The 25,718-nt window shown below is 53.6% G+C and overlaps 1 protein-coding gene across 1 annotated transcript; it reads right to left on the bottom strand.

Annotated features, from left to right (window-relative positions):
• Window positions 1–12,054: 12,054 nt before the first annotated feature.
• On the bottom strand, window positions 12,055–14,410 carry LOC136304456 (serine/threonine-protein kinase pim-1-like; the record flags this gene model as incomplete). The annotated part of the gene is made up of 7 exons (XM_066207992.1): window positions 12,055–12,095; window positions 12,327–12,480; window positions 12,727–12,903; window positions 13,121–13,487; window positions 13,667–13,717; window positions 13,835–14,181; window positions 14,290–14,410. Coding segments are annotated over 6 exons (1,170 nt in total), but the record flags the coding sequence as incomplete, so codon positions are not given.
• Window positions 14,411–25,718: the final 11,308 nt, after the last annotated feature.

Raw genomic sequence — 25,718 nt, 5'->3', positions numbered from 1 at the left:
ATAGGGTGAAAAGGTGGATTTGCCCTACACAGCATCCAAATTCTTAACAACAGGATGGACTTTGCCACTTATTGCTAATGCTAACTCACATAGAAGGAGTTAGAAGTTTGATCTGCAAGACAGTTCACACAAGGCCACAAAGGAAAACAAGCACTTTACATGTTGAATTTCACCCCTGTTTATGAGGTTTTCTCATGATATTTAACTTCAATTATCAAACACAAATTTTCAAACATACTAGTGAACATCCCTCAGTCCAGAGTCTGTGCCTATTTCTTGCTCTAAGTTAGATGAGCGAACAGATAAAATTGTATCAGCTCCTTTGAACCGACCAATTTCAATTCAACTGTGGTTACAGCATTTCACCGGCGAACAAAAAGCATGCACAGCTGAGTTTCAGAATATATAAATACTCACACAAAGCAACATTTTCAACTCCAAGAGTGTTTAGTATGACACACTTAACTACCTCCAGTACCTAAGAGATCTGTATTGAAAAATCTGAGCCACGTTACTAATTTTAAGTGGACACTAAAAAACCAAACCCAAACATTAACATGCCACATGTCCTGGCTCTGTTAGCACTGCATTGGCCATAAACACACAATAATTTTGATTCCAAAGATTTCTCAAGGTTTCCTGGGTTTTTGTTGTTCCTACAAGTATCCCAGCTTGTTTTTACTCACTGTACCAGTCTCAGGTTGTAAACACAAGTGGGCTGTGACTCTCCCATGAGCAAGTTTTTTCATGTATTTGCAAAACTGACCGCACGAACGTGGTTACAGCTGCTCACATGCTCTACTGCCTACACACACTGAAATGCCAAACAATTAAGGAAGGCTCCAATGAATTCTCAAGATTTGGGATGTTTTTTAAGAGCTATTTCAAAAAATAACTAAAACCAATATTTGTTGATGCATTTACTACCACGTAATTGTACTAGAGCCCGTTGAAGAGACAAATTTGAGGGGTTTTTTTTAATGCCTTAACTTCATACTTGTACAGCAATCTAAACTGAAAAGCATCAAAATATACCATGTGGAATCACTAGTGTGACAACCAAGCCAAAAACAATCTCTGCTATCAATCTTCAGCAGCCAGCTCCCACTTTTTTACCCTGTTTTAGAAACCATTTCTTCTTACAGAGTCACTGCCAGGCCCTCACTTTGAGTCTACTGTGTTTGACAGATCAGCTACAACATTTTTCTTCTGTAAAACAACAGAACTTAGACCAGATTTTACTCAGCCACAGACTCTGCAAGCCCAGGTGTCGTTGCTTTACACTCACTGTGTCAGGTTCTCCTACCACCAAGCCTGAAGGTGCCACAGTGAAGGAGCTCTGGAACTTGCTGCTCTGATGAAGGCACTTGGTCCAACTGCAGAGTTTCCACTCTGTCTAACTGAAACCTTGACTGATGCCAGCTGCGCCTCATTTGTTCCATCACCAGGTTTTCCTGAAGAGCAGCACTCATCCTCCAAATTTTAGCCCTGTAGGGGACAAAATGAAATTATATAAAAATATACAATGAACATCTATATTATTTATAAACTGAAGCATTTATGATTTATTTAGTGAAACTGTAAAGTTTAGCCCTCTAGGGGCTAAAATTAAGGGGACAACAAGTAGAAAGACAAGAGAAGCACAGTCTGTCCAAGAAATAAAAATAACTCAAGGCCCATCAGGAGTTTGAAAGTTTCCCTCAAATAGTAAATATCACACAAGCAAAACAGAAGTCTCCAAAGTATCTAACAGAATCATTTTGTAGAGATTACATCAGTACATCCACCATTTAATTAATTCATCAACAGGTGCTAAAACCCCTCCTTTATCTGTCCAAAGACCAATCGTGCACAGAAAAGAGGAACATATGGAAATGAAATAGAGTCTTGCAACAGGCAGGCATGTGGGAGACAGACCTTTTGGGGATCCCGAAGGTGGCAGCACAATTACTAAATTACCTAAGCAAGAGTCAGGGGCCAAAAACTCGTGGGGAAGGACCACGGGCCAGAGCTGCCCCTGCCAGTGTCACATGGGACAGCTGCAGCTTGTTTGGAGGAATACCCAAAGGTGATCCACCCAGAAGGAAAGGGATCCTGCTTTAAGAGAAGTCTCTAGTTCTTAAAGGATTGCTGAAAGTAAGAGTACATTTATTTGTATGTTTTACGCTTAATACTTGCTTGAATACCCCTCCAAAAATGTTGTTAATCTGATAACTAAGAACGTGCCATTAAAAAAAATGGCATGTTTTTGTCTCTTTCTTTCAAAAGTAAAATATTCCTTGTTGTTTAATGGAAAAGCTGGCTCCTCTCCAAACACATCCTGTGAGGCCTTTTCCAGTGAAGCAGTGTGCATAATGATAAATGAAAAAGGGAAAGGTTCTTGCAAGTATTTTTATCTGTAGTATGCAGGGGTTGATCTGTTACACCCAAAAATTATTTTCAACTTAAACAATTCACCTTTGCCAAATCCCTAACTCACTCTAAAACTCTAATAGGTACACACAACATTTCTTGTGAATAAGTTTGCAACAAATCCTACAAGTTCACCCTCAGGAAAGGTGGCAAACACCCCAAGGGAGTATACAACACACAATATACACTCCTTGGAAGCGGAGGGAGTGAGATTTGTCCTTCCTCCTTGTCTTGGTTTGGGAAGACAGGTATCTGCCAGGTAAAATTACAATCAGAGGCTCTTTGGCAAAGATTTGGGAAATAGGAATAGCAGTTCTCTACTAGTATGTAATACAAAGCAAACAAACACAAAAAACTCCCCCCCCACCAAACAACTACAGCATTAATGACAAACGACAACAGTACCAAGAACCTCGAGGGCTTTGTTTCACAAAACCCAGGGCAGTTTGGTTTCGCTGTCCCTGCAGGATCCTCAGAGCACCAAGCTGAAACAGTGGAAAAGTCCCGGGCTGGTCGCTGGGATGGCAGGGTGTCCCGGCAGGCAGGGGCAGGATGTCCCGACAGCGCAGGGGGTGCAGGGTCACGCCGCAGCAAGAGGAGCAGCGCCGAAGGAGCCGAAGGCGAGGCAGGGCCTGGACCAGCTCCCGCAGGTGGCAGGGAAAACTCAGGATTCAGGCTGAACTGGTGATAGATTTCCCAGGACTGGATCCCTTTGGCCACAGTGAAACTCCTCCAGCCAGCAACAGCCGTTCTCTGCTCGGCGTGCTCTGCGGCGGCTGAGATCCTCGAGGAGCGGCAGACACGCGTCTCCCCGAACGCCGGAGAAAGAAAAGCACGCAGCTGCCTCAAGCTTTGTCTTTTACCGGCGTTATCTCCCCCTTCCACCTTTGTCCACCTCTTTGTTTCGGTTAAGTAAACCTTTGTTTCCCGATGTTGTCCTGCCACACGTACAAATGTTACCCCAGCACCACGGGGATCAGCTGGATGAAGGGGGATGAAATCCGGGATCATTCCCAACAGTGACGGCGCCTTCCCCCCCCGGGCCAGGATCGAGGCGCTGCCGGAGGAGCGGGAGCAGCACCGGTGCCGGGTGGAGCATCCCGGAATGCCGGAGCCCGGCATCTTCTCCTGGGCCGAGGCAGGGAATGTGGAATGTGGTTAACTGGGAGTTTGGGAATGTGGCGCAGTGGGATGGAGGTTCCCCTGCCCCTCCTCACCATTCCGTGCTGCCCAGAGCCGGAATCCAGCAGGAATCTCACCCTGGTGGTCGCTGTGTCCGTCATCGCTGCCATCGTGGTCATTCTCCTCATCGGATTCAGCGTCTGGAAGCTCCAATCCGGTTCTGCCCAAACCCATCCTGGGGGCTCACCCTGCTCTTCCCCCCCTCCCAAGACTCCTGGAAATCCCCCCATGACCCCACCAGTCCGCCCCCAAATCCTCCTGGGTCCCCCCTAAGTTCCTCACGGGGATTCCTGGGATTGTCCCCATGTCCCCTCCTCCAGGACTCTGGGGTTCCACCCTGACCTGTCTGTGCCCCCCTGGTTTCTTCCATAGCCCCCCCATGATAGTGGGGGCAGGGGCCGAGTGCTGGTGTGCCCCTGCCTGCAGCAGATCCAGGGGTGAGGGAGTTCAGGGGAGCCCTTAGTATTTTGGGTCCCCTGGGAATTGGGGTGACCCTCGGGGTCCCCCAGGATCTCCCTGAACACGCTGACGCTGCCCAGTGAGAAGGTTTGGACCCGGCACGGGGTCCCAGCTCTGTCACCTGCCCTGCCCAGGTACCCCCCAGCTCCTCCCTGGGAACCTCCAATCTCCCCGTGACACCCCAACCTCCCCAGGAACCCCAAAAACATCCCTGGGACCCTCCAAAAACTCCCCAAGATTGCAAACGCCCCGTACGAACCCCCTAAACCCTCTCAGGACATCAAAATTCCCATGGGACCTCCCAACACGCCCCCAAGCCCCCTTGAGAAGGTTTATACTTGGCACGGGGTCCTCATCACCACCATCGGCATCACCCAGGTAGCCCCAGACCCCCCCGGGACCCCCAAACCCTCCCGGGACCCCCAACCCCCCCATGGGGGCTCCACTACCGGAATCAACGGGAGTGGTGTCGCCCTGTCAAGGGGAGTTAAAGCGGCGCCTGACTGTCGGGGGTTCTTAAAGCCGTGATGGTGGGGAGACCCCCAAAACTCCACCCTGGGGGGCACTCTCCCATTTGCTGCACTCGAGGGAGCCCCAGACAATGACGGGTCCTGGGCTGAGCCCCCCACTCAGCCGGGGCTGTGAAGGGAACTGTGGGCGCTGGGACAGGGCTTGGGAGTCCTGGGGTTTACTGGGGGACCCCTACTGGGAACTCCCTTCCCGCTGTCCCACCTCCCCCTATCCCCCCCCTCACCCCTTTCCCATTGTTCCCCCAAACCTCCGCTGCCCCCAGCTCGGTTTGGGGGTGACCCACCCCTTTCCCACCGTGTCCCGGCCCGACCCCGCTCACCCGAGAGCTCCCGGCCCGCGGCCGCACGGACGGAGGAGGAGGAGGAGGAGGAGGAGGGACAGAGAAGGAGGAAGAGGAGGGATGGAGGAGCTGGAGCCGGCAGAGGAGGCACTGCGTGACTTCACTGCTCTCTGGATCTGCAGCTCCTTCGCCCCGGGACCATCGCCCCCGTATCCTGCGGGTGACCGGGGAGGGGGAGCGCGCCCCAAATATCCTGGGCGGTTTTTTTGAAGTGGGGAGGGATGTTTGGAGCTCACATAAAATATATTTATGGCTCCCGGGGCTTTTTTCTGTCGGGGCCGGGCAGCTTGATGTTTGGATCTGGCAGGGCTCCAGAGCTGAGGCGCAGATGCCCCTCAAGGGGACATGGGGGGTCCCCGGGAGGTGTTTTTGGGGGTCCCGGTGGCGGTGCCGGCAGAGCCCCGGCGGGAGGCGGGTCCCCCCGCGGTGGGGTTGGGCTTCCTTAAGTTGGTGCGTGTCTCTTTGGTGCTGACCCTGCCCGCCAGCTAAACCCTGCGGGCCCCATAGAACCAAAGGTGCCCTGGGAGCCTGCAGGGCCTTGTGGAGCCAGGGGACCGCAGTGACACTGTGGATCTCCTCTCTTCACAACTGTTTTTCAAACTGCAATATCAGTAATTGCTGCCACGCCATAGGCTTAAATAATCCACTCTGTTCACTATTGTTTCAAAGGATGACTTTGATTTCTCCTTGACAATCTGCATCAATTCCTTCTCCCATGACATCAACGCTTTTCAAGGCCAAGCTCCAGTGAGCAGTTCTCAAACCTCCAGTGTCCTGGAGAAATCTGAGTTCCTATTCCTGTATTGATAACTCTCATTTGCTTCTGATTTGTCCTAATTAATTCTAATGCATGAAGGTCCAGCCCTGCAGCCTCTGGGGTGGCCCTGTCAGGGGCCATCACACCCAGAACAATTTCCCCAGAAGTCAAAGTCTCACTGTGCACGGTTGTATTCGCAAACTGGGCGCAGCTGTGCACATCCAGGGGTTTCCATTTCCCCACTGGGTCCATTGTTAAGGGTATGGAGAACATCTGTGGGATGGGTTCTCCATCAGGACAGGTTCCCATCTCCTCATTTTTTCACCTGCTCTTTCAACTGCCCCTTTGTCTGTTTGATGATCCTGCAGCTTGTGAATAGTCTGGTACATGAAAACACCAGCAGTCCAAATCACTGTATTTTCACAGTAACAGACAAAGCATTCCACACCACAGTATCAGCAAACCGCATAAAAATCGCCAATTTCATCCCTTCCTCCTTTATTCCTTGCAAGCAGTCTCACAAAGTTTAGCACTGACATTTGAGTCGTGGCCAATGCTTTTCTGTAGGGTATTTAGTGTCACATCCCTGAGCAGCCAAAGGTGGCAAATCAGTATTGTCAGCATTACTGCACATTATTATTATTGTTTCACATATAAAGATAGAGATATAGATAGAAACATAGATTTAGACATAGTGTAACACGAGGCTGGTGGGTTGGAGACAGACACACCACACAGTATCTTGTTGAGTTCTGACCAACAGCCACAATTTATTGTTCCAAGCTCCCTTTTATGGTGAGTTTGAATTTCCCAGGCTTGGAAAGCCAACTGGTTGGGAATCTCTGCACTGCCCACATCTCTGGCCAGGGGTGTGTCTGCAGCCAGGGCTTGGCTGGGCTTGGCTGAGCTCTTTGTTCCCCCGGGGACTTCTAGAACAAGCCAGGTCAGCCCAGTTGGGTCTGTTATGATCAGACTCGTTATGCCCAGCTGTGAACCAGCTGGACCCTGCTACATCTCCTGCCTTTGCTTTTATTAAAATGCAGATTGTTTTCCGTTATCCCATTTGCAAGGGCCCTTTTGCAGACAGGGTAACACAAGACAGCATGGGTTTAATTTGAAGGAGGTTTTGACAAACTTAATTCTGCTCAGCCAGTGATGTGTCCCATGTACCACTGGAGCTGCAGCACTCACTCCCAGGAGCTGTCAGGCGAGATCACAATCTTCCGGGCTGGCGTGTTACAGGTTAACTGCTTATGGTTCCAAACTACAACTTAACACTAAAACAAGAAAACGTTCAACTTTTAAAACCCTGAGAAAAACCAATTAACAGAATTAACAAGATTAACAATTAACAGAAAAACAATTTGTAAACAGAAAAAACCACTCTGTAAACAGAAAACCAGTTTGTAAACAAACAGAATCCTTAAATGCACCGTCACTCTAAGAGTCCCAGCTCTCCACGAGGTCGGTGAACAAGCTGTTTCCAGCACTGTTCCACACACGGCTCCACACCGTCTGTGGAGGGGCCACCAGGAGAATGCTGCTGGTGGTCTTGGACAGGACGTAAGGTAGGACAGACACGTCGGGCAGGTGCCCAAAGCGTTCCAGTGTCCTTGCAAAGCACTTTGCAAGGCTGTACTGTTAGCAAAACACCATTAGAATTGCTCTTGTGTCACAGAGACAAGACAACTTTTGAAGCATCCGTAGCATTCAACTGTAAACACCTGCGACAACATTTGATAATTAACTGTGCAGTTAGTTCAAAGACAGTGGGTGCCGTCTTTTTTGCTTGATGAGGTGGAAGCATTCATTCTGGAATGTGCAAAGTATCAGGCCAGCGTGGATTCCACTGCCCAATAACACCAGTAGGATGAAAACTAACAATGAGAATAAACACAGTGATCCACACCTCTGGGCATATCCGGTGGACTTGTCTGTTGGTGATAGCTTGCTCTGCTGTTTCAACAGCAGCTTTTGCCTCTAGGATTAATTTTCTGGGGGAAGTTAATTCAGAGTCACCCTTTAGGAGGTCAAATAAAGGTGCTAGTTGAGAGTCAGTCAGTCCTAGGTAAGGTCTGACCCAGTTGATGGTACCCAAGAGTTTTTGTGCATCGTTTAGAGTTAGAATTTTGGTTGGAAACGGAATTGTTTGTGGCTGTATGGTCTGGTTCATTATTTTGAGTCCCAAATATTTCCAGGGTGGTTGCTGCTGCACTTTCTCTGGTGCTACTTGCAGCCCAAGTGGTTTGAACGCTTGCAACAGGCTTGGCTGAATCAATGAGGGTTCTTTTCTGGTTTGGGTTGCAATCAAAATGTCATCCAGGCCATGGTAACAGTATGCCCCTGGAAACTGTTCTCTCACTGATCAGAGTACCTGAGCAACACCCCACTGACACATCGTGGAGCTGTTTCCCACGCCTTGGGAAAGTTCTTTCCATTGGTAACGTTGCACTGGTGCAGTGTTATTAATAGAAGGCACGGTCAAGGCAAACTTTGGGGTATCATCTGGGGGTAATGGAAGAGTGAAAAAACAGCCCTTTAAGTCCACAATCAGGATGTCCCAGGAGGCAGGCAGCACTGTGGGACATCGATGGCACACCAGGCTGCAATGTGCCCATTCTCTCCATCATGGAATTGGTTTTTCTCAGGTCATGGAGTAACCTCCACTTAGCAGATTTCTTTTTTATAACAAATACTGGGGTGTTCCAAGGGCTCATAGATGGCTCTATGTGTCCTTGAGCCAGTTGTTCCTGTACCAGGGTTTTTAGGGCATCTAAGTCTCTCCTTTTCAAGAGACCACTGTGGTACCCACTCAGGCTGAGTAGTGAGCCATTTCAGAGCCAGTGTGGGGTACTTTACACCCTCTAATACAGTGGCCCCTGTCAAAAATCTGTTCCCACCTCAGCCCACTCCAGAGCCAGAGAACTCTAGGGAAGGGCTTCCCATCCAGGAATTTCGGATAGGACTGATTCCTCACCTTTAGATTTAAAAAGTGTCATTTTGTGCTGATCCGGCCAAGCTATGCCAATTTTGTTTTCGCAGTGGGCAGGCTCAGCACCAAGGACACAGACACCACCTGAAGGAATCAGTGAAATTTACTACAGTTCAAAGCAGCAAAGGAGCACAGAAGGAGCAGCTCAGCAATGCAGCCAGCCGTCACTACCACGGATTGCCCGCAGTGATTGAGAAAGATCCATCACCAGTTACCCTCAGCCTTTCCCATCACCCACACCCACACAGCAGCTGGGGAAGCTGTCACAGCCAAGGACTGCAGAGCCTCTCCCGGACACTGGGAATTCCTGCAGCTGCCTCCAGCCACAGCTGAGGCTCCAGCCTGGCTGGGAGAGGGCCCAGCTTTGATAGTGCTGAATAAACAAACTGCCAGCAGCACTCCTAGTACAGGAACATCTGGTTGCATCCTCCTCTTGGGTTTCTCCCAAAGCCTGGCCAGGGCCCAAGGAGGAACCAGGGGAGTTGCCTTTGACCCTACAGCCCCGAACAAGGCCAGATGTCAGACTTCATGGCCTTGTCTGGCTTCTAAATACAGAAAGGTCAATACATGGTTCACTAAGGAGAGGATGCATCTATTACAACGCTAATGACGGTGCGTATTTTGTTAACGAGCAGATACAAAGATAACCTTTGGCTGGAAGGTTCATCGAGAGGTCACCTTTGGCTCAGGGCCGCTTGTTCAGGCCTCAGTCAGGCCTCTTGTCCAGGCCTTGGCACTTCAGGCTTTAGTGCTGGGCTTGACACTGCTGGCTTAACACTGGGACTTGATGAGCTCCCAGGTCTTTCCCAACAGAAAGGATTCTATATTTCCATGATTTTATCTGCTGGATTCAGTCAGGTCCATGTTAGCAGCATTACTTTGGTCAAAAAGTTCCCTCTTGGTCAGCTCTTGTGGCCTAAGGCTTCAGCTCCATCAGCTCCTGGTGCTAAGCTGCTCACGCTGAACGAGACGACTCAGAGAGAAGAATACAGTTCATCCAATTCCTTCTGGGACACTGAGAGGGGAGGGTGTGCAAACAGGAGCATTGTTTGGTGTCCCCTCGTCTCTGCCCTTCACGCCTTTCAGCGCTTAGAAACAGCCGAGAGCTTTCTCCAAGAGTGCAATGAAGCAGCTGTTCCTGCTCCCAGGTCTGGCTCTCTCCAGTCTCTGACCTTGCCTGCTTTTGCCCCTCTTGCTGTGCCCTCTGTTCCCCCGGGGCTCGGTGGCTGCTGCCCAGGACTGTGGAAGTGGCACAGATCCAGGGGTCGAGACCCTCCTTCCTCTGCCCTTGCAGCTGCCTGCTCACAGCAGCCTTTTCCATCTGGAAGCTCCACGTGGAGAGGGAGTCCTCACCTCTGTTCCTTGCACAACCCCCAGGAGCCCAGGGCTGCCATCTCAAGTCCCTGCGGGCCCTGAGGGCACCCGGGTGCCTCAGGCTGCTGTGACACCACTGCCCACGGGAGGGAACAGTGGCGGGGGCTGTGCTCAAAGCCAGCTCCATGTGCTGCTGTTGCTGCTGCTGCTGTGGGGGTCGTTTGTCCAGCCCTGCCCCAGACTGAGGGATCGGATCCAGGCCCTGCTGCTGCTCCCTGGGGATCAGGCACAGTTTGGTTGTCGCCGTCAGGGCCAGCAGAAGCCGTGGCCGGAGCAGCGGGTGCTGACAGTGCCCCAGGGCCCGGGGCCGGAGGTGTTCCTGTGCTGGGGGCTGGCCGGAGCTGCCCCTTGTTCTCCCTCTGCCTCCCGCAGAGCTGGGCCGGGCACAAGTGGGGCAGCACAGCAAACAGGGAGCCTGCCAGTCTCTTCCAGCCCTGTCTGCTCAGAGTTTGGGCCTTGGAGCTGCAGCTGGACACAGGCAGCTGCTCCTGCTCCCTCTGCGTGTCCCCGTGTTCAGCAGTGCTGCTCCATCAGTCTGTGCCCAGCAACGGGGAAAAGCCTCAGCCCTGCAGGGCCAGGAGCTGCCGGGCTCTGCCTGGGGAGCTGCTCCACACGGGAACCAGCAGCAAAGGACATTCCTTCCCTAGGACAAGTTTTCTATTAAGAAAAAAAAAAAAAAAGAAAATTAAAAACAACACAGAAAAAAAAGTGGAAGATAAAAACAAAACCCAAGTGCAGCGTAGTAAAAATACTTTATAGCTTTGGATAAAGAGATAACTGAACTTTTTCAAATGAGATCTCCGTTATTTACTCCATAAATGTGCTGATGGCATGGATCCATCCTACTGACCTCAGCAGCCTTTTAAAAAAGATTTTGTGGTTTGTTTCCAGTATTATTTTAAATTGTGATTGAAGCAATAGGAAATTGCTTTGTGCCCTGCCAGCTCCATGCAGGACTGGGAATCTAAACTTTGCCAAACCCCAAATCCTTTACAAGACGACCTTCCTTCTCACCCTGTGAATGAGCTGCACATTCCCTTTGAAATTGTCAGGGGTTTCTTAAAGACGCAAAGTCCCACTTACAGCTTTTTGCTCTGCTTGGGAAGTGCAGAAGGGCAATTCTTCATCCATCCGCTCCAGACTGCACTGCCTTAGGAACGCCGTCCACTCGCCAGGTTTTGCTCACTTGTGGCACTTCTGGAGGAGGAAGAAAGGGCACTTGCACGATTTCAGCCAAAAAAGGAATGAAGAGCGGGACAGACAAAACATCCTGTGGAGATCCAGGCGTTCAGCTGGAACTGTGGAGTGCTTGGGTTCTTGCCAATTGGATGTGGATCCCTCACTGCAATCTCTTGGCCTGCAGGAGAGTCTCACTCACCTGCAAAAGCAGAAAGCTCACTCGGTGGGCTCAGAATGGGCTCGTCTGATGCAAAGCTGTCAGAGCAATGTGAGGGCAGAGCCGGCCCAGCCGTGCCTGGGGCTGAGCCCAGCAGAGCCCTGGCAGAGCCCAGAGCAGCCTCAGCACCCGCAGAGCCCGGCTGGAAGGAGAGAAACCAGAAACTGCCCGTCAGCCGAAGGCTCCTGTCCCCTCGTCCCGACCGCCCGCAGTGCCCAGGCCACGCTGGCCGTGCTCAGAGCTGGGCCCAAAGCTGCCCATCACTGCTGCCTTTGGGGGCAGAGCAGGAGGGCAGGACACGTGCCCAGCCTGCAGCCAGCCACGGCACATCCAGCCCTCAGCAGCTGCGCAGAGCCAAAAGGCAGCTTGACGGCCGAGTGAAGAATCTGTGGCGTCTGCCCCAGCAAAGGGAGGAACCTTTGGTGCCCGGCCAGGCCGTGCCATGCCCACATCTGGGAGCATCCCCCCAGCTGTGGACTCACCTGCAAATTGGGCCCCAGGGAGCGTGTCTGAAGAAGGTGCCAGAATCCAAGTCGATCATCCTCAGCTGCCGGTGGCCAGGTCGAGGAAGAGCTTGGCATCCTTGGGGTTGTCCTTGGTGTCTCCAGCAGCAGCCCCACCTGATACAGCTTCTCCAGGGGCTCCTCCTTCCCTGGGGGCCAGACCAGGCTGTCAGTGCTCTGCCCAGGGCCCCAGCCACCAACGAACCAGGACAAGCATAACTAGGGTGGATGGTGGCCACCAGTGCTTGCTACACCAGGTCTCCAGCTCCGCCCCAGCACAGATGTTCCCATCTGGTCATCCCTGCTCAGAGCTACAGGCAGGACAAAAACACTCTGGTTTTCTTTAGCACTGATTGCCATGAGATGTGTGGAGCTCTTACCTGTCAGGTCTTTGGATCAAACTGTGCACATGGACCTCTCCCATCTTCTAGGGACGATGAACACCCTGCAGCCAAGGATCATTGAAGAGGTCTTCTAAGGATGGCCTGTCCAAGGGTTGCATGGACAAACACCTCCTGATAACATTTTGGCACTCTGAAGAGAGAAACCAGAAACCAGCAGTCAGTTGGAGAAGGATCCCGTCTGCTTTGCCCCTCCATTCCCGTGCCCAGGCCATGCTGGGTGTGCCCAGAGCTGTGCCTAAACTTCCCCATGGATTCTCTGTTTGGAGGAGAGCAGGACATGTGCCACCTCCTCAGCAGCTGCCAGAGCAGGGTGCTCATCAGCCTGCTGCTGTCTCCCAGCACCGGGATTCCCCTGTGCCCAGAGATGAGGACCCACCTTGAGAGAGCCATCGTGGGAACAAGATGCGCCCCCAGATGAACTGCTGGCCCCTCCTGAACGGGTGCTTCCCCATGACCAGGTGGTACAGCAGGAGGCCCAGGGACCAGATGGTCGCTGCCTCGCCGTGGTAGTGTTGGTGGTGGATCCACTCTGGTGGGCTGTAGGGCAGGATTCCTATGGAACACAGACGGAGTTCATCAGGGGATGCTGCAACTCCTAAAGCCTCGCCCCGGCATCCCTGGGCGTGTGGGGGCTGGCCCCCTCCCGCCCCCACCCAAAAGCAACTTGGCTCAAGAAATAACGCTGCTCCTAGCAGCGAGAGGGGGAAGCCGCGGTGCTACAGCCAGGCTGGGCCGTGAGATGCCCAGGAACATCCCCTGAGAGGGCTCACCTGCAAATTGCCTGTAGGCTGTGTCTTGGAGGAAGGCGCCGCAGCCAAAGTCGATCAGTTTGAGCTGCCCGGTGGCCAGGTCGAGCAGGATGTTCTCGGGCTTGATGTCGCGGTGCAGGACCCCGCAGCTGGTGCAGTGCCGCACGGCCGCCAGCACCTGGCGGAACAGCCCCCGCGCCTCCTCCTCCGGCAGGAACCTCCGCTCCGCCAGGAAACCCGAGAGGTCCTGGCACCGCTCCGGACGCTCCAGCACCAACAGGAAGCTGTTGGGGAGCTCAACCCACTCCAGCAGCTGAATGATGCCACCACATCCAGAGGACAGCCTGTCCAGCAGCACGATTTCCAGGGGCGCACGGGCGCCGTTGGGCTGCCGAAGGACCACGATGCCGTCAGTGGGGCTGAGGCTGTGCCAGGGCTCGGGAACCCCTCACCCAGCCCCGGATGCTCTGGGCCCCCCGCTCAGCCCACGCCCGCTCTCCCTGCAGGGCTCCCGCCGGCTCTTCCCCTGCCGGGCCCCAGCTTCTCCCGCCGGCCCCGCTCACTCACCAGCTCGCCCCAGTGCTGGACGCGGGCCCGGGGCACGCATTTGATGGCCACCTGCGAGCAAAGGCCAGCAGCGGGCTCAGCTCGCCGCCTGCCCCGCCGCGCCCCGATCTTCTCCTCCTCCTCCTCCGCCCTCCTCCTCCTCCGCCCGCCGCCAGCCCCGCCGCTCACCGGGGCGCCGTCCGAGAGCCGCGTCCCCGAGTAGACGCTGCCGAAGCCTCCGCGCCCCAGCAGCGAACCCAGCCGGTACCGGTCCTGCAGGGCTTCCCGCGCCTCCCCTGCGGGCGACACGCGGCCCTCAGCGCTCGGCCCGGGGCCAGACACGGCCCCCGAGCGCCCCCCGAGCGCCCCGGGCCGGGCATCCCCACCCGCCCCGGGCCCCGGCGGCTCGAGGCCGGCGGCTGCGCTGCCGAGCGGCGGAGCTCGGGCCGGGCAAGCCGCGGCGGAGGCGGCGGGAGCGGCCGCGCCGCGTGTGTCCGCGGGGCCCGGGAGGAGCCGGGGCCGGGGCCGGGGCCGGGGCGGGGGTCGGGGTCGGGGCCGGGGCCGGGGCCGGGGCGGGGGTTGGGTTCGGGGTCGGGGCCGGGATCGGGGCCGGGGCCGGGGCCGGGGCCGGGGCCGGGGTCGGGACAGGCGCAGCCAAAGCGCAGCGATGCCGCCCTGGCCCCAGGCACTGATGCCCGCCCAGCACCGCCACAGCCAGCACCGCCAGAGCCGGGCGGAGCCCAGACCGCGGCGGGACGCCCGGGGCCGGGGGCGGGCCCGGGGCATGGCCCAGCCCTGCGGGGGGAGAGGGAGAGGCCGGGACGGGGACGCCGAGAGGGGCCGGGGGGGTCGGGAAAGGGACACCGGGAGAGGCTGCGGGACAGCGAGACAGAGTGTGGGACAGTGGGAGAGGGAGAGGAGGAACAAGAGAGGGACGGGGAGGGGTCGTAGACGCCGTAGACGCCGTAGACTCGCTGCTGCCGCTGCTGCTGCCGCTGCTGCTGCCGCTGCCGCCGCTGCAACTGGAGCCCTGGGGCCGTTTGTCCGCGTGTCCGTTCCACGCTCCAGCCCCGCGCTCCCCGGGGGCAGCCCGCGAGCCGCTCCAAACACGGCAACTTGGCCGTGCTGAGCCCAGATCCAGAGGCTTGACTCCTGCGCCGTGGCAGAGGAATTCCCTCAGTCGCTGCTGTGCATTGTCCCTGCTGAGGGTCAGACACTGTCAGGACACATTCCCTGGTTGTAGGATTCGTGCCCGACCCAAGCACGACGCTTATGTCTCCAGCGTTACTTTGCAGCAAAAACAGGGGAAGGCAAACTCTGTGTACGGCCCATGGTATTTTCGAGGGTCTAAAACTCACTAAGTCATTGATCTGAGAGGTGAGATCCATTTGGGATTAATGGCACGGAGAAGTAGTGCAACACGGAAAAGGGAAGCATAGAAATAAATAGAGGAAAACCTCTTGGTTTATTTCTTGCATTTTCATTTCACTTCTGGAAAGCTGTTGCAGTTTTCCAGCAACCTTCACCACAGTCCCAGCTACTCTTTTCAAGAACCTTTCGTGGAGAACGAGGTCGAGCTGCTGGCACAAGATGTGCCACCAACTGCAGCTTCTCCTGGATTTCCATACTGAGTGCAGCACGACTTTTGCAGCAAAGCAGGACAAATGTTTGGAAAACTTTACGATTTGTCCTTTCTTTTTTCCTTGTGGACTGGGGAGTTGTGCCATTGGTAAGGTTTTCCTTGTTACTGTTTTAATCCAAGAAAACAGGAGGTGGCACCAGCACTTGTTGGGAAATGCAACCCTGACTGAATCCAGAGACAGAATCTCCCTGACACTGTGTGAGCTCCCCGGGCTGGGCTCAGGTTCCTGCTGGGACTCTGCAGAGAGCTCCAGCTGGGATCAGCAGCAGCTGGAAATACCTCTGGGCATCTCCCTTTTCTGCTGCTCGGAGGAAGCAATGAAGTGAGTCAAGAAGTTCTGGTTTTTCTTTCTCCGGGTGCATTTTTGCATTTTGTTTGACACCCCAGCGGCAATTTTTGTGATGGCCTCTCTAAGTTGATTCTATTTCAGCAGCACCAGCAGCAGGGCTGTGTTGGAGCGCTGCAAATGTGGCCTGTGTGGCTTTCATTCCCCTCGACTTAGTGCCCGGGGACTTGGGAGCATTTCAATCTCTTCTTTGCACGGTGCCTGCACCAGAAAGACTGAGTTCACTGTCACAAAAGCACAGCGGGTAGCAAGGATGGAAAAAGGCAATTGCAGTTGTCCTGATAAAATCCAGTCGGCAGCCAGAGGGGTGCAGCAGCAGCCGCCATCTCCAATTGCCAAGGCAAAGGCAGCAGCAGCCTCCTGCCGTCACCTCAGGCTGAGTGAAACAGTGCTGAAAACAGCGCTGGAAGCCGACCCTTCCTTTCTCTGGAGGCTGGGTCGGGGCAGCACAGGCGGGCCCTGAGCAGTCTGGGCTGTTGGCGGGTGAGCGTTGCTCCGGTCCGCAGTGGAGCCGGACAAAGGCCTTGGAAGGCGAGGCAGGAGCAGGTGGGAAGGGGCCGGCGCTGCTGATGCTCCTGCCCGGGAGCCCCGGCCGGGCCGGGCCGGCGCCCGCTGCGCTGCGGCTCCTGCTGCTGCCAGAGCCGGGCGGGCCTCGGGGACAGGGAATGGACACGGGGGGACAGCAAAGGCCGGCGGGGCTGCGGGGATGCTGGTGCTGGGGCCAGCGCCGGCACGGAGCTTCGGCCGCAATTGACCCGGAGGGAACCGCTGGGCAAAGGCTCCATTTCAGCCTTTCTTTCCTCATGGCTGCGAAACGACCGAAATAAAAGGAGAACCAGCAGGGCCCGGCCCCTTCTCCTTCGGGAGGAGCTCCACGCCTGGGGCCGGGAGGGGCCCTGAGGGGCCGGGAGGGGCAATGAAGGGCCATGAAGGGCTGTCGGGGGCCAGGAGAGGTTCTGTGTAGCCAGGAGGGGTTTGAGGGGCCGTGAGGAGCCTCAGCCCCGGCACAGCGGGGTCCCACCGTGTCCCCAGGGCAGGGCAGCCGTGAGGGGCCGCGAGTGCAGACGTGGCAGCAGAGCGGGCTTGGGGCATCTCCGGGAGGGGATGAGAGCCTTCCCCAGCTCCAAACCACACCAAACCCACCACTAACAGGATTTCCCATCTTTAGAATCCACTGGCAACTTGGAGTCGACTGAACCGTTTAATCCCAGTGGAAAATGCAAGGGAATTTTCCTAATGACTTACATCCAGCCTTGGTTAATCGTGTCTAAGATTTAAAAATCTGACCAGTGAAAAGTAACACTAATAAATAATAAGAACAATAGCAAGAAATAAACTCCCAAATCCCAACACTCAGCACCACACCAAAATGACAAACCTCATTTTTCTTTACTAGCACAAGGTTCATGAAAACAAATCCTGTTAACTTTCTCCACCTCACATCTTCCCCACCAGACAAATGAGGCCGTTTGCAGTGTTTAATACAAGTCACAATGGAGGGCTGGAGGAAAGAACGACGAGACACTACCAATTTACATGTCAAACCCAGCGGTCCAGCTTCAAAGTGGAGAGAATAAAATGGAATGGGGGCAGGGGCTGGTCAGATGTTCCTCTAAAGGATGGCAAAATCACCTCCAAGTGAACAGGAGGGGAAAATCAATCCCTATAAACCACCCAGGGTGTTCAGGGACTCAGCTGTGAGGAGCTGGACATGGACAGAGGCATCTGGAACAGTTCTTTCCTCAGGCTGAGCTCTCCAGCCTGGCCCTGAAGTCAATCAAGTGCTTTCCCAGAGCATTCCATGGTTGCCAAGCACCCTTCAAGATGTGGCTCACAGGAGCAGAGAACCTTTCTCAAGGTTCTGAGCAGAAAAAGTGGCAAGAGATGCCCAATTCAGAGCTCTGTTTAAAAACCTGGAAAATAAAAATCAGTTGAACTCTGAAGCCCAGCGGTGGCTCCCAGAATCTCAGAGCCAAGGGAAAACGGGAAAGGCTTTTTAAAAGAACCAACGCTGAAGAGCTCCAGATGAATGTGTGACATTTTGAGAGGCTTCCAATTTTCCACAGTTTTCCTTGAATTGTTGAAATTGATTTTGCCTTTGCCTCCTCTTGCACTAAAGGAGCCTCATTTCAGCAGCCAGGAAGGCAAAGCTCATTCCTGGCCCTGGCTGCTGCTGTCCGTGCAGCATTTCCATCCCTCCCGTGGCCTCTTCCCTCAGGGTCCCCAGCAGCAGCTGCCGGAGCAGCACATGGAAGCTGCAGATGGAAGTGCTGCCCACCCCAGCCTGAAGCTGCACAAGGATCCTGCTGCCAGGAACCCCAATATTCCCTCCCAGGGGCCCTGCAAACAGTCACCAATTTTCAGAAGAGCAGTGTGGACAGCAGCTGCACCTGGCCGTTATCCTCTATGAAAGGAAGAAAAAAAGACCTCAGCATCGGCTGCTCGGGGCTCAGCTGGGCGTGAGCCTGCAAACCCACAGGGCACCAAGTGTTTGGTGGGCACACAGTGGCCGTGGCTGGGGGCACAGAGCCTTGCATGGTCAGAGAGTGGCAGGAGCACCGCAACCAGCTGCAGGGCGACAGGGCTGGGTCTCAGCATGTCCTTGTCCAAAACTGCAAAGCTGAGTATCACGGCCGTCATCCTGACTGACTGTTCATCTGTGTCCCGCAGGAGCTCCACAAAATGTTCAGGCAGGGGCCACACTTTTTTGGTCTGTGAAGAGCACAAGTCGTGAAACGCCGCCCTGGTGCCAACAGGGCCCAGAGGCCAAAGGCCTGTCCCGAGGTACTCGGGCAGCCGAACCAGGAGGCAGGAGAGCTGGGAGCAGCTGCCTGAGCTCTCGAAGCCCAGCCAAGCCCAAGCGACTGCATTCCCCAGCTCAGCTCCAGCCACTGCCCCCTTGTCACCATTGAGGGAGGGATCCTCAGTGAGCTCGAGAAGGGCCCTGAGCGCAAGGTTACACCTTTCCCTGCACTCACTCCGCAGGTGCTTTGGGGGAGCGCCAGAGCAGCCGGCTGGCAGGAACATGGCAGCTCCCCAGGGGCTGCTTGTGGCCTCTGACACCCAATTCCTCAGGGCTTCCCACCAGCCCAGCCCCTCAGAGTCTCCCCCAGCCCGGCCAGCCTGCCCGGCAGCAGAGGCGCAGCCCCACAGCAGCTCCAGAGGAGCCCGACCAAGAGGCACCGCGGAGCCCTCAGCAATCCGGCCAGCAGCACACGGGCAGGAGGACACAGACGGCGGTTCCTGGCTGGCACAGGGCTTGTGGCCATCTCCAGGCTCCGGCCTCGCAGGGATGCCCACAGCTCCGGCCCCCGCCCACGCGCTCTCTCGGCAGTGCAAAGGCTTCCGCAGGACCACTGAGGGCCGAGGGGCTTCTGGCCATTTTCCCTGCAAGGCTGCACGCCTGGGCAGCTTGCTGAGCACAAAGCACCCTTTTCCCCCTCTTCCCCTGTGCACCCAGGGCAGCAAAAGAAAAATCCTGGGAGTCCGTGTATTGTAACACATATCCTATATTTATATACTGAAGAAAAAAAAGAAGAAAAGAAGAATCCTGTAGAAGAAGAAAATCCCCGCTGGCTCAGTTGGCCCCAGCAGACAGAGTGTCCTAGATCAGCTCTCCGCAGAGCTCCAGCAGCGCAGCCAGCCCAGGCCCGACAGTCGAGGCCGTGTCTTCCGTGCCCTGCGGAGCTGATCTCGCAGCTTCCACAGGATGGAGTACGGAGCTCTCTGGACTGCCCGGAGGACCAAGGCTGTTTCAATGGCCAGGTTTCTGATGGCAGGGCTGCTGTCATCTGCCGTGTCTTCAAGGGCTGCAAGACAGAGGAACACGGGGCCATAGCCCTGATCAGCAGGGACCCGAGGAGAGCCCCCTGCCAGGGCCAGCCCAGCCCGCTCTTGCCATGGCCACGAGGGAGCAGGGACCAAGGGGATTGAAACATTAATTTTGAAGAATTACAGACTTTATACTGGACATTGCTGAAGTAAGACAGATAGACTTCCCTTTTGATAAGCAGAAGCCGGATTTAAGGAACTGATAAATCATGGGGCCTGTCAACTTATGTTTGTGTATTCTGACTAATCAATAGGCTTCAAGAAGCACAGTAAATTCATAAATGAAATACTCCTGGGAAAACGGGATTCAGTCGTCACGCAACACTAAAAGGTTAAAAAGTCAAAGCGAAGAAGACTCACTTACTTCATCATTTTGAGACCCCGCCCCATAAAAAAGACCACCGACCCATTTCAAAGAACAAACCACGCATGCTTAATAGCTTTTGGCTAATTACCATAGGAAGTGGGGAATGGGAGGTACTGAAGTCATGAATATACATTTGTGTTTTGGGTATTCAATCCTTCTGTACATAAAAAGACCCTGTGATCTTCTGTGAGCGCGCGTGTGTTCGGGAGCTATCCCGCACGCTGTCTGGCGTCGTAATTAAACATACACTTTCTAACTCTAAACTGCTGGAGAGTCTTTTGTCCGTCATTGTTGGATATCGGCATTAGGGCGATATTCCTATTTTTTTAATAATTCAATAGAACACCCCAAATTGCCCAATTTGGACCCCAAATTTCCAAGAATTAGCTGTATAGAGCCAAAAATTCACAAAAATTTCCTTTATGGACCCCAGAACTCCACTATAGAGATGCCAAGACTCCCCCAGACCCCCTTACATCCCATGTAGAGAACCCCAGATCCCCTATAGGATCCCCCAGGCGCCCCCGGACCCTCTATCGAGCCCCTACATATCCCCTCAGACCCCCCTGGGGACCTCCAGACCCCCCCAGACCCCCCAAATCCCCCACAGGGACCCACAGACACCCCCAGACCTCTCCGGACCCGCTACAGGCTCCCGCTGAGCCCTAGAGATCCCCTACAGACCCCCCAAATCCCCCAAAACGCCACAGAGACCCCCCAAATCCCCCACAGACACCCAGACCCCATTTAGGGACGCCCCGACCCCCTTTACGGACCCCGCTGGACCCTCTACAGAGCCCCCAGACCCCGATAGAGCCCCGAGACCCGCCCAGCCCCCTTTAGGGACGCCCAGACCGCCCTAAATCCCCTATGGACCCCCTTAAACCCCTTACAGACCACCCACTAAACCCCCTAAAGACACCCCCAGGTCCCCCCAGACCCCTATAGATCCCCTAGAGATCCCCTACAGATCCCCTATAGATCCCCTCTAGATCCCCCATGCCCCCACCGCAGGTCTCGGACACGCCGGAGCCGGCTCGGGGGACCGGGAACAAAGATGGCGGCGCCCGGGGGAAGCCACTTCTGGGTCATCTGCGCATGCGCTCGAGGGAACGCGCCAGCAGATGGGCGGGGTCCAAGGAAAAAGAGGCGTGGCCAATGAAAGGGCGGGGAACGAATGGAACGAGGCGGGGTCAGAGAAAGGGCGGGAACTGGGAGGGGAAAGGGGCGGGGTCCAGGAAACGGCGGGAATTTTGAGGGGGAATGGGCGGGGTCAAGGGAACGCGCGGTCCTAAAAGGGCCCGGTTTGGCTTAAAATCACCCAAAAGACCCTAAAATCTCCGGCACCGAGACCGAAACCAGCACCAGAAACGGCACCAGCACCGAGACTGAGACCGACACCGGAACCGAGACCGGCACCGCTCCGGGACCGGCACTGTGGGACCGACACCGAAACCGGCACCAGAACTGGTACCGGAACCAAGACTGAGACCGACACCGACACTGACACTGGGACCGGCGCCGGGAGCGCTTCGGAACCGGCACCGGCACCAGGACTGCTCCAGGACTGCGGCCAGAACCCAGACCGGGAGCGCTCCGGGATCGAGACCGAGACCGGCACCGGAACCAGCACCGAGACTGGCACCGCACCGGGACCAAGACTGGGATTGGCACTGGGAGCACTCCGGGACCAAAAACGGCACCGGCACCGCTCCGACACCGAGACTGAGACCAGGACTGAAACTGGAACCGGCACTGGCACCGAGACTGGCACCGCTCCGGGGTCGAGATCGGCACCGCGACCGGAATCAGCACCGGGAGCGCTCCGGGACCGAGACTGAGACCGAGGCCGAAACAGGGACCGGGATCGGACCCGGAATCGCTCCGGGATCGGCTCCAGGATCGCTCCGGGACCGCCGCGTTCGTTCTGGGGAGTTTTGGCCGCGCCCCCGGGCGGGACTGGGAGGGACGGGGAGGTTGCCCTGGGCCGGGCGGGACCGCCTCGGTTCGCATCGTTCCGAGGCGGCCACCCCGGTCCAGATGATCCCAGTCTCTATGGTTCTGATCCAGATGGTCCAGCCTGTGAAATCCCAGTCCATGTGATCCCAGTCCATGTGATCAAGAACTCTCCAAGTTTGATTTACTATCAAACCACATCCCACCCACCCAGCCCCACACAATCCCGATCCCAACATCCGCCCACAAAAATATCCCCAAACCAACTGTTCCATTTAGAGTTGTAACCCGTTCATTCTTATCCCATCCCCACTCACGTGGACCACCATGATACCCTGAGGTTGCCAGGTTCAGGTGACGACTTCTGGGATGTGATTCTTGAGTACTGGTATATCTAACAGTGTCTTCAGACCACGGCCACTCAGCTGGCTCCTGGCCATGGGAGTGTGGCAGGATACAGAGAAGTATTAATAATGTTAACATGGTTATTTTGTTTTCATGTCACTTGAAGTGTCCCCTCGGAGTTCTCCTGCAATAGCAAAACACAGAAAAATCTGCCACCTAAGGGCAGAACATTAAAATGATGGAATTATCCAGCGGGTATTTATCCGATGTTCTTTTCCTAAGGCATCAGATGCTATCCACGCAACTTTATTCAGAGAAGTTTTCAACACAAGTGGTACTTCTCCCACCGTAGGGAGGTCTACCAAAACAGGGTGTCCCGGGTCATGAACTGGATTTTCGGGATCATTTGGTCCTCTTTGTGAGGAGATTAAGCTCAGAGGATTTGGGCAAAAAGCAGTAATTTTGGGGCACCCATTTACCCCCCATCTTTCATTTTCACTTTGCACCGCTTTATGCAACCGGCCATCCCAGCCTCCCTCTTGTGGTTTCAGAAGTCGTTTTAAAAGACCGTTAGTCCTTTCTACAATTCCGTTAGCTTGAGGGTAATAGGGAGTGTGAAAAGACCATTTTATCCCTTCACCTTTTGCCCATTCCTGTACTACTTTAGCAGTAAAGTGTGACCCATTATCAGATTGAATTTCCTGTGGTTTTGGGAAAGTCCCGAACCATATCTGCAATGCTTTAACAGTGTTTTCCCCTGTAGCCCTTTTAAATGCCTCGGCTTGAACTGATCCAGATGTAATCTCAACCCCCACTAACACAAAATGTTTACCTCCTGATTGCTTAAAGGGACCCATGTAATCTACCTGCCATGCATCCCATAAGCCTTTACCTGTCCTCAAGTGTAGTGGGTCATCCTCTAAAGGATGTCTTTCTAGCCGTTTGCGACGCTGCTCACGGGCTGAAATGCAGGTGTTACACATTTCTCTGGTAACGGGCCAAGCCCGGGCATGAGCTTCCTGGTATAAATCTTTTGTACCTGTGTGTTGTCGTTTTACATGCAGCCATTCTAATAAGTGCTCCCAATCTTCAGTGATTTCATCCTTTTTCAGAGGACTTAATTTTGCTAATTCATCAGCTCTGTTATTCCATTCTCCTGCTGGATTATCATCTGTCTGGTGAGAGGCTACCCACCCTACAGCAAAATTCCCTTGACTTGCAGTTTGTAAAATTTCTTGCCACTTTTCTTTCTGCCACACTGGAATTCTGTTAACTTCCCAATCATTCTGTTGCCAGAAAGGCAGCCGTTCAGTGCAGCCCTTATATACAGCATAGGAGTCAGTGTAAATACAGACAAGAGAGGTGTTTTGTGCCTCCCTCTGGAAAACACTCCAAACAGCTCTAAGTTCCCCAATTCGGGCACTGCCTTCCCCTTCTGTAATGATCCGCTCTGCAGAAGAAGTGTGCAAAGCTACAGCTCTGTATTTCCACACTTTTCCTTCACGCTTAGCTGAGGCCTCAGTAAACCATGAATGTGCTGTTTGCTCAGGGGAGAAGGGAGGGGCTATTTTAAGAACTGAGGCAGGTTTGTCTTGGCTGCTATTCAGATTCTCTGTGTCTTGTATTGGTAAATTTTTCACAGCGCCTTCAGTAATTGAAAAGATGTTATTAGAATGCTCTATTTGTGCATACCATTTCCTTACTGAGGCTCGTTGTGCTACCCCTTCAGGAGGTGGAGTCCCTGTGATCACTATTTTAATGACTTTAAAGGGACCTCTCAACACAATTGGTTGTTTTCTTGTGATTTTTTCTACTTCTATGAGAGCTTGGGTAACAACAAATAAGCCTTTCTCCCAAGTTGTAAATCTTTTTTCAGCATCTTTCAAGCCACGGGAGTAGAAGCTAACAGGTCTGATTGGGCCTTCAGGACCCCTTTGCCATATATGTACTGACAATCCTGAGGTAGCAAATCCCCATTCTACCTGAAAAGGATCTGCTGGGTGGATAGGGCCTAGGGCCTGATGAGCTGTGGCTTCAAAAATCAACAATTGTAATGCTTCTTCCTGAGAAGGGCTCCAGTCCCATTTTACTCCCTTTCTCAACAAATCATCAAGAGGTCTGGCAATAATTGAAAAATCTGGAATGTGTTTTCTCCAAAATACCAATAGTCCTAGAGCTTGTTGGAGTTCTTTTCTAGATTCAGGCATCTTGATTTGATCTAAAGAAGTTAGGGTGTCTGGTGGGATGCATGTCACACCTCCTTTCCACCAGATGCCTCAAAATTTCACTTCTTGAGAAGGTTTTTGTATTTTTCTGAGGGGATCTGCAAACCAAGGCTTTCTAAGTGGGAAATTATTTTCTGTTGAACATCCTCCACTACTTCTTTTTCTTCCCCTCCCACTAAAATATCATCTATGGACTGGTAAACAGCTACAGTGTCAGGTTTAGATAGTTCTTCTAATTCTTGGGCTAAAGCATGGTGGGCTAAAGTGGGGGAGTGTCGCTACCCTTGGGGTAGACGTGTGAAGGTATATTGCTGTCCCTCCCATGTAAAGGCAAAACGGTCCATATCTTCTTGTTGTATGGGTATCATGAAAAACATGTCTTTAACATCTATTGTTGCCGTAATAGAGTGAGCTTTCTCCTGAATTGATATTATTAATTCAGCTGTATTTGGGACCGCTGCTGTAAGAGGGTCTGTGTTGGCATTAAGCCGTCTGTAATCAACTGTCAGTCTCCACTTTCCATTGGGTTTTTTAACTGGCCAGATTGGTGAGTTAAAAGGGCTGTGAGTGTTAACAATTAGTCCTTGATCTTTCAATTCCTGAATGACTGGCTTGATGCCATCTTTAGCACCAGAGGGTAAAGGATATTGTTTCACAGAAGGGATTTTGCTGAACGGTAGGGAAGGAGCTGTTTGTAGCAGCCTGATGTTAAGGCTGGGAGCTCCGAAAGACCAGAGAAAGCCTTCTGAGTCTTCCCATTGTCTCCCAGCAAGTATATCCATCCCTAACAAACTGTCAGGAATGTTTCCGATGACCATTTGGACAGCTATTGGGTTGTCTTCTCCGGGCAGTGTGAGTTTTACTAGAGCGATACTCATAGACTCTGTAGTTCCTAGGGCATTTAAAACACAACATGGTTTTTTGCTGGGAACAAGCCCACACTTTTGGGCGTGTGTGATTTTCAATGCACTGATTTGGGCCCCTGTGTCCACAACAAAAGTTATTAATATTTGTTTGGGGCCAACTATTGCTGTAATCAATATGTCCCCTGTTCTCGGGTCCTTTGTGAGCTTCCTCAAAAACATCCAGTCTCCGTTTCTTCGCTCACTATCGAGAAACGGAGTTTCTAGTTTAAAGGAGGTTGGTGTGTTTCACTTCCCTGAAGCGGGGAGAGAGCATGCTGTGTCTCATTGCTTAAAACCTGTGTTGGGGAATGTTGTGGCTGGTTGCCCAAGGCTTGTGGAAGAGGAGGTGCACTGGGTTGTTGGTTGGATGATTCCCACACAATAGGTTTGGGACAGGGCCAATTGGAAATTATTTTAGCCAATTTATCATACGGCAATTTATCCATTACTTCTCGT

Source organism: Chamaea fasciata, unplaced genomic scaffold (assembly GCF_029207755.1).
Source record: "Chamaea fasciata isolate MVZ Bird 193981 ecotype frontalis unplaced genomic scaffold, bChaFas1.0.hap1 SCAF_92, whole genome shotgun sequence".
Taxonomy (NCBI): domain Eukaryota; kingdom Metazoa; phylum Chordata; class Aves; order Passeriformes; family Sylviidae; genus Chamaea; species Chamaea fasciata.
Note: the sequence above shows the minus strand (reverse complement) of the source record. Positions and strands in the feature narration are given on the sequence as shown.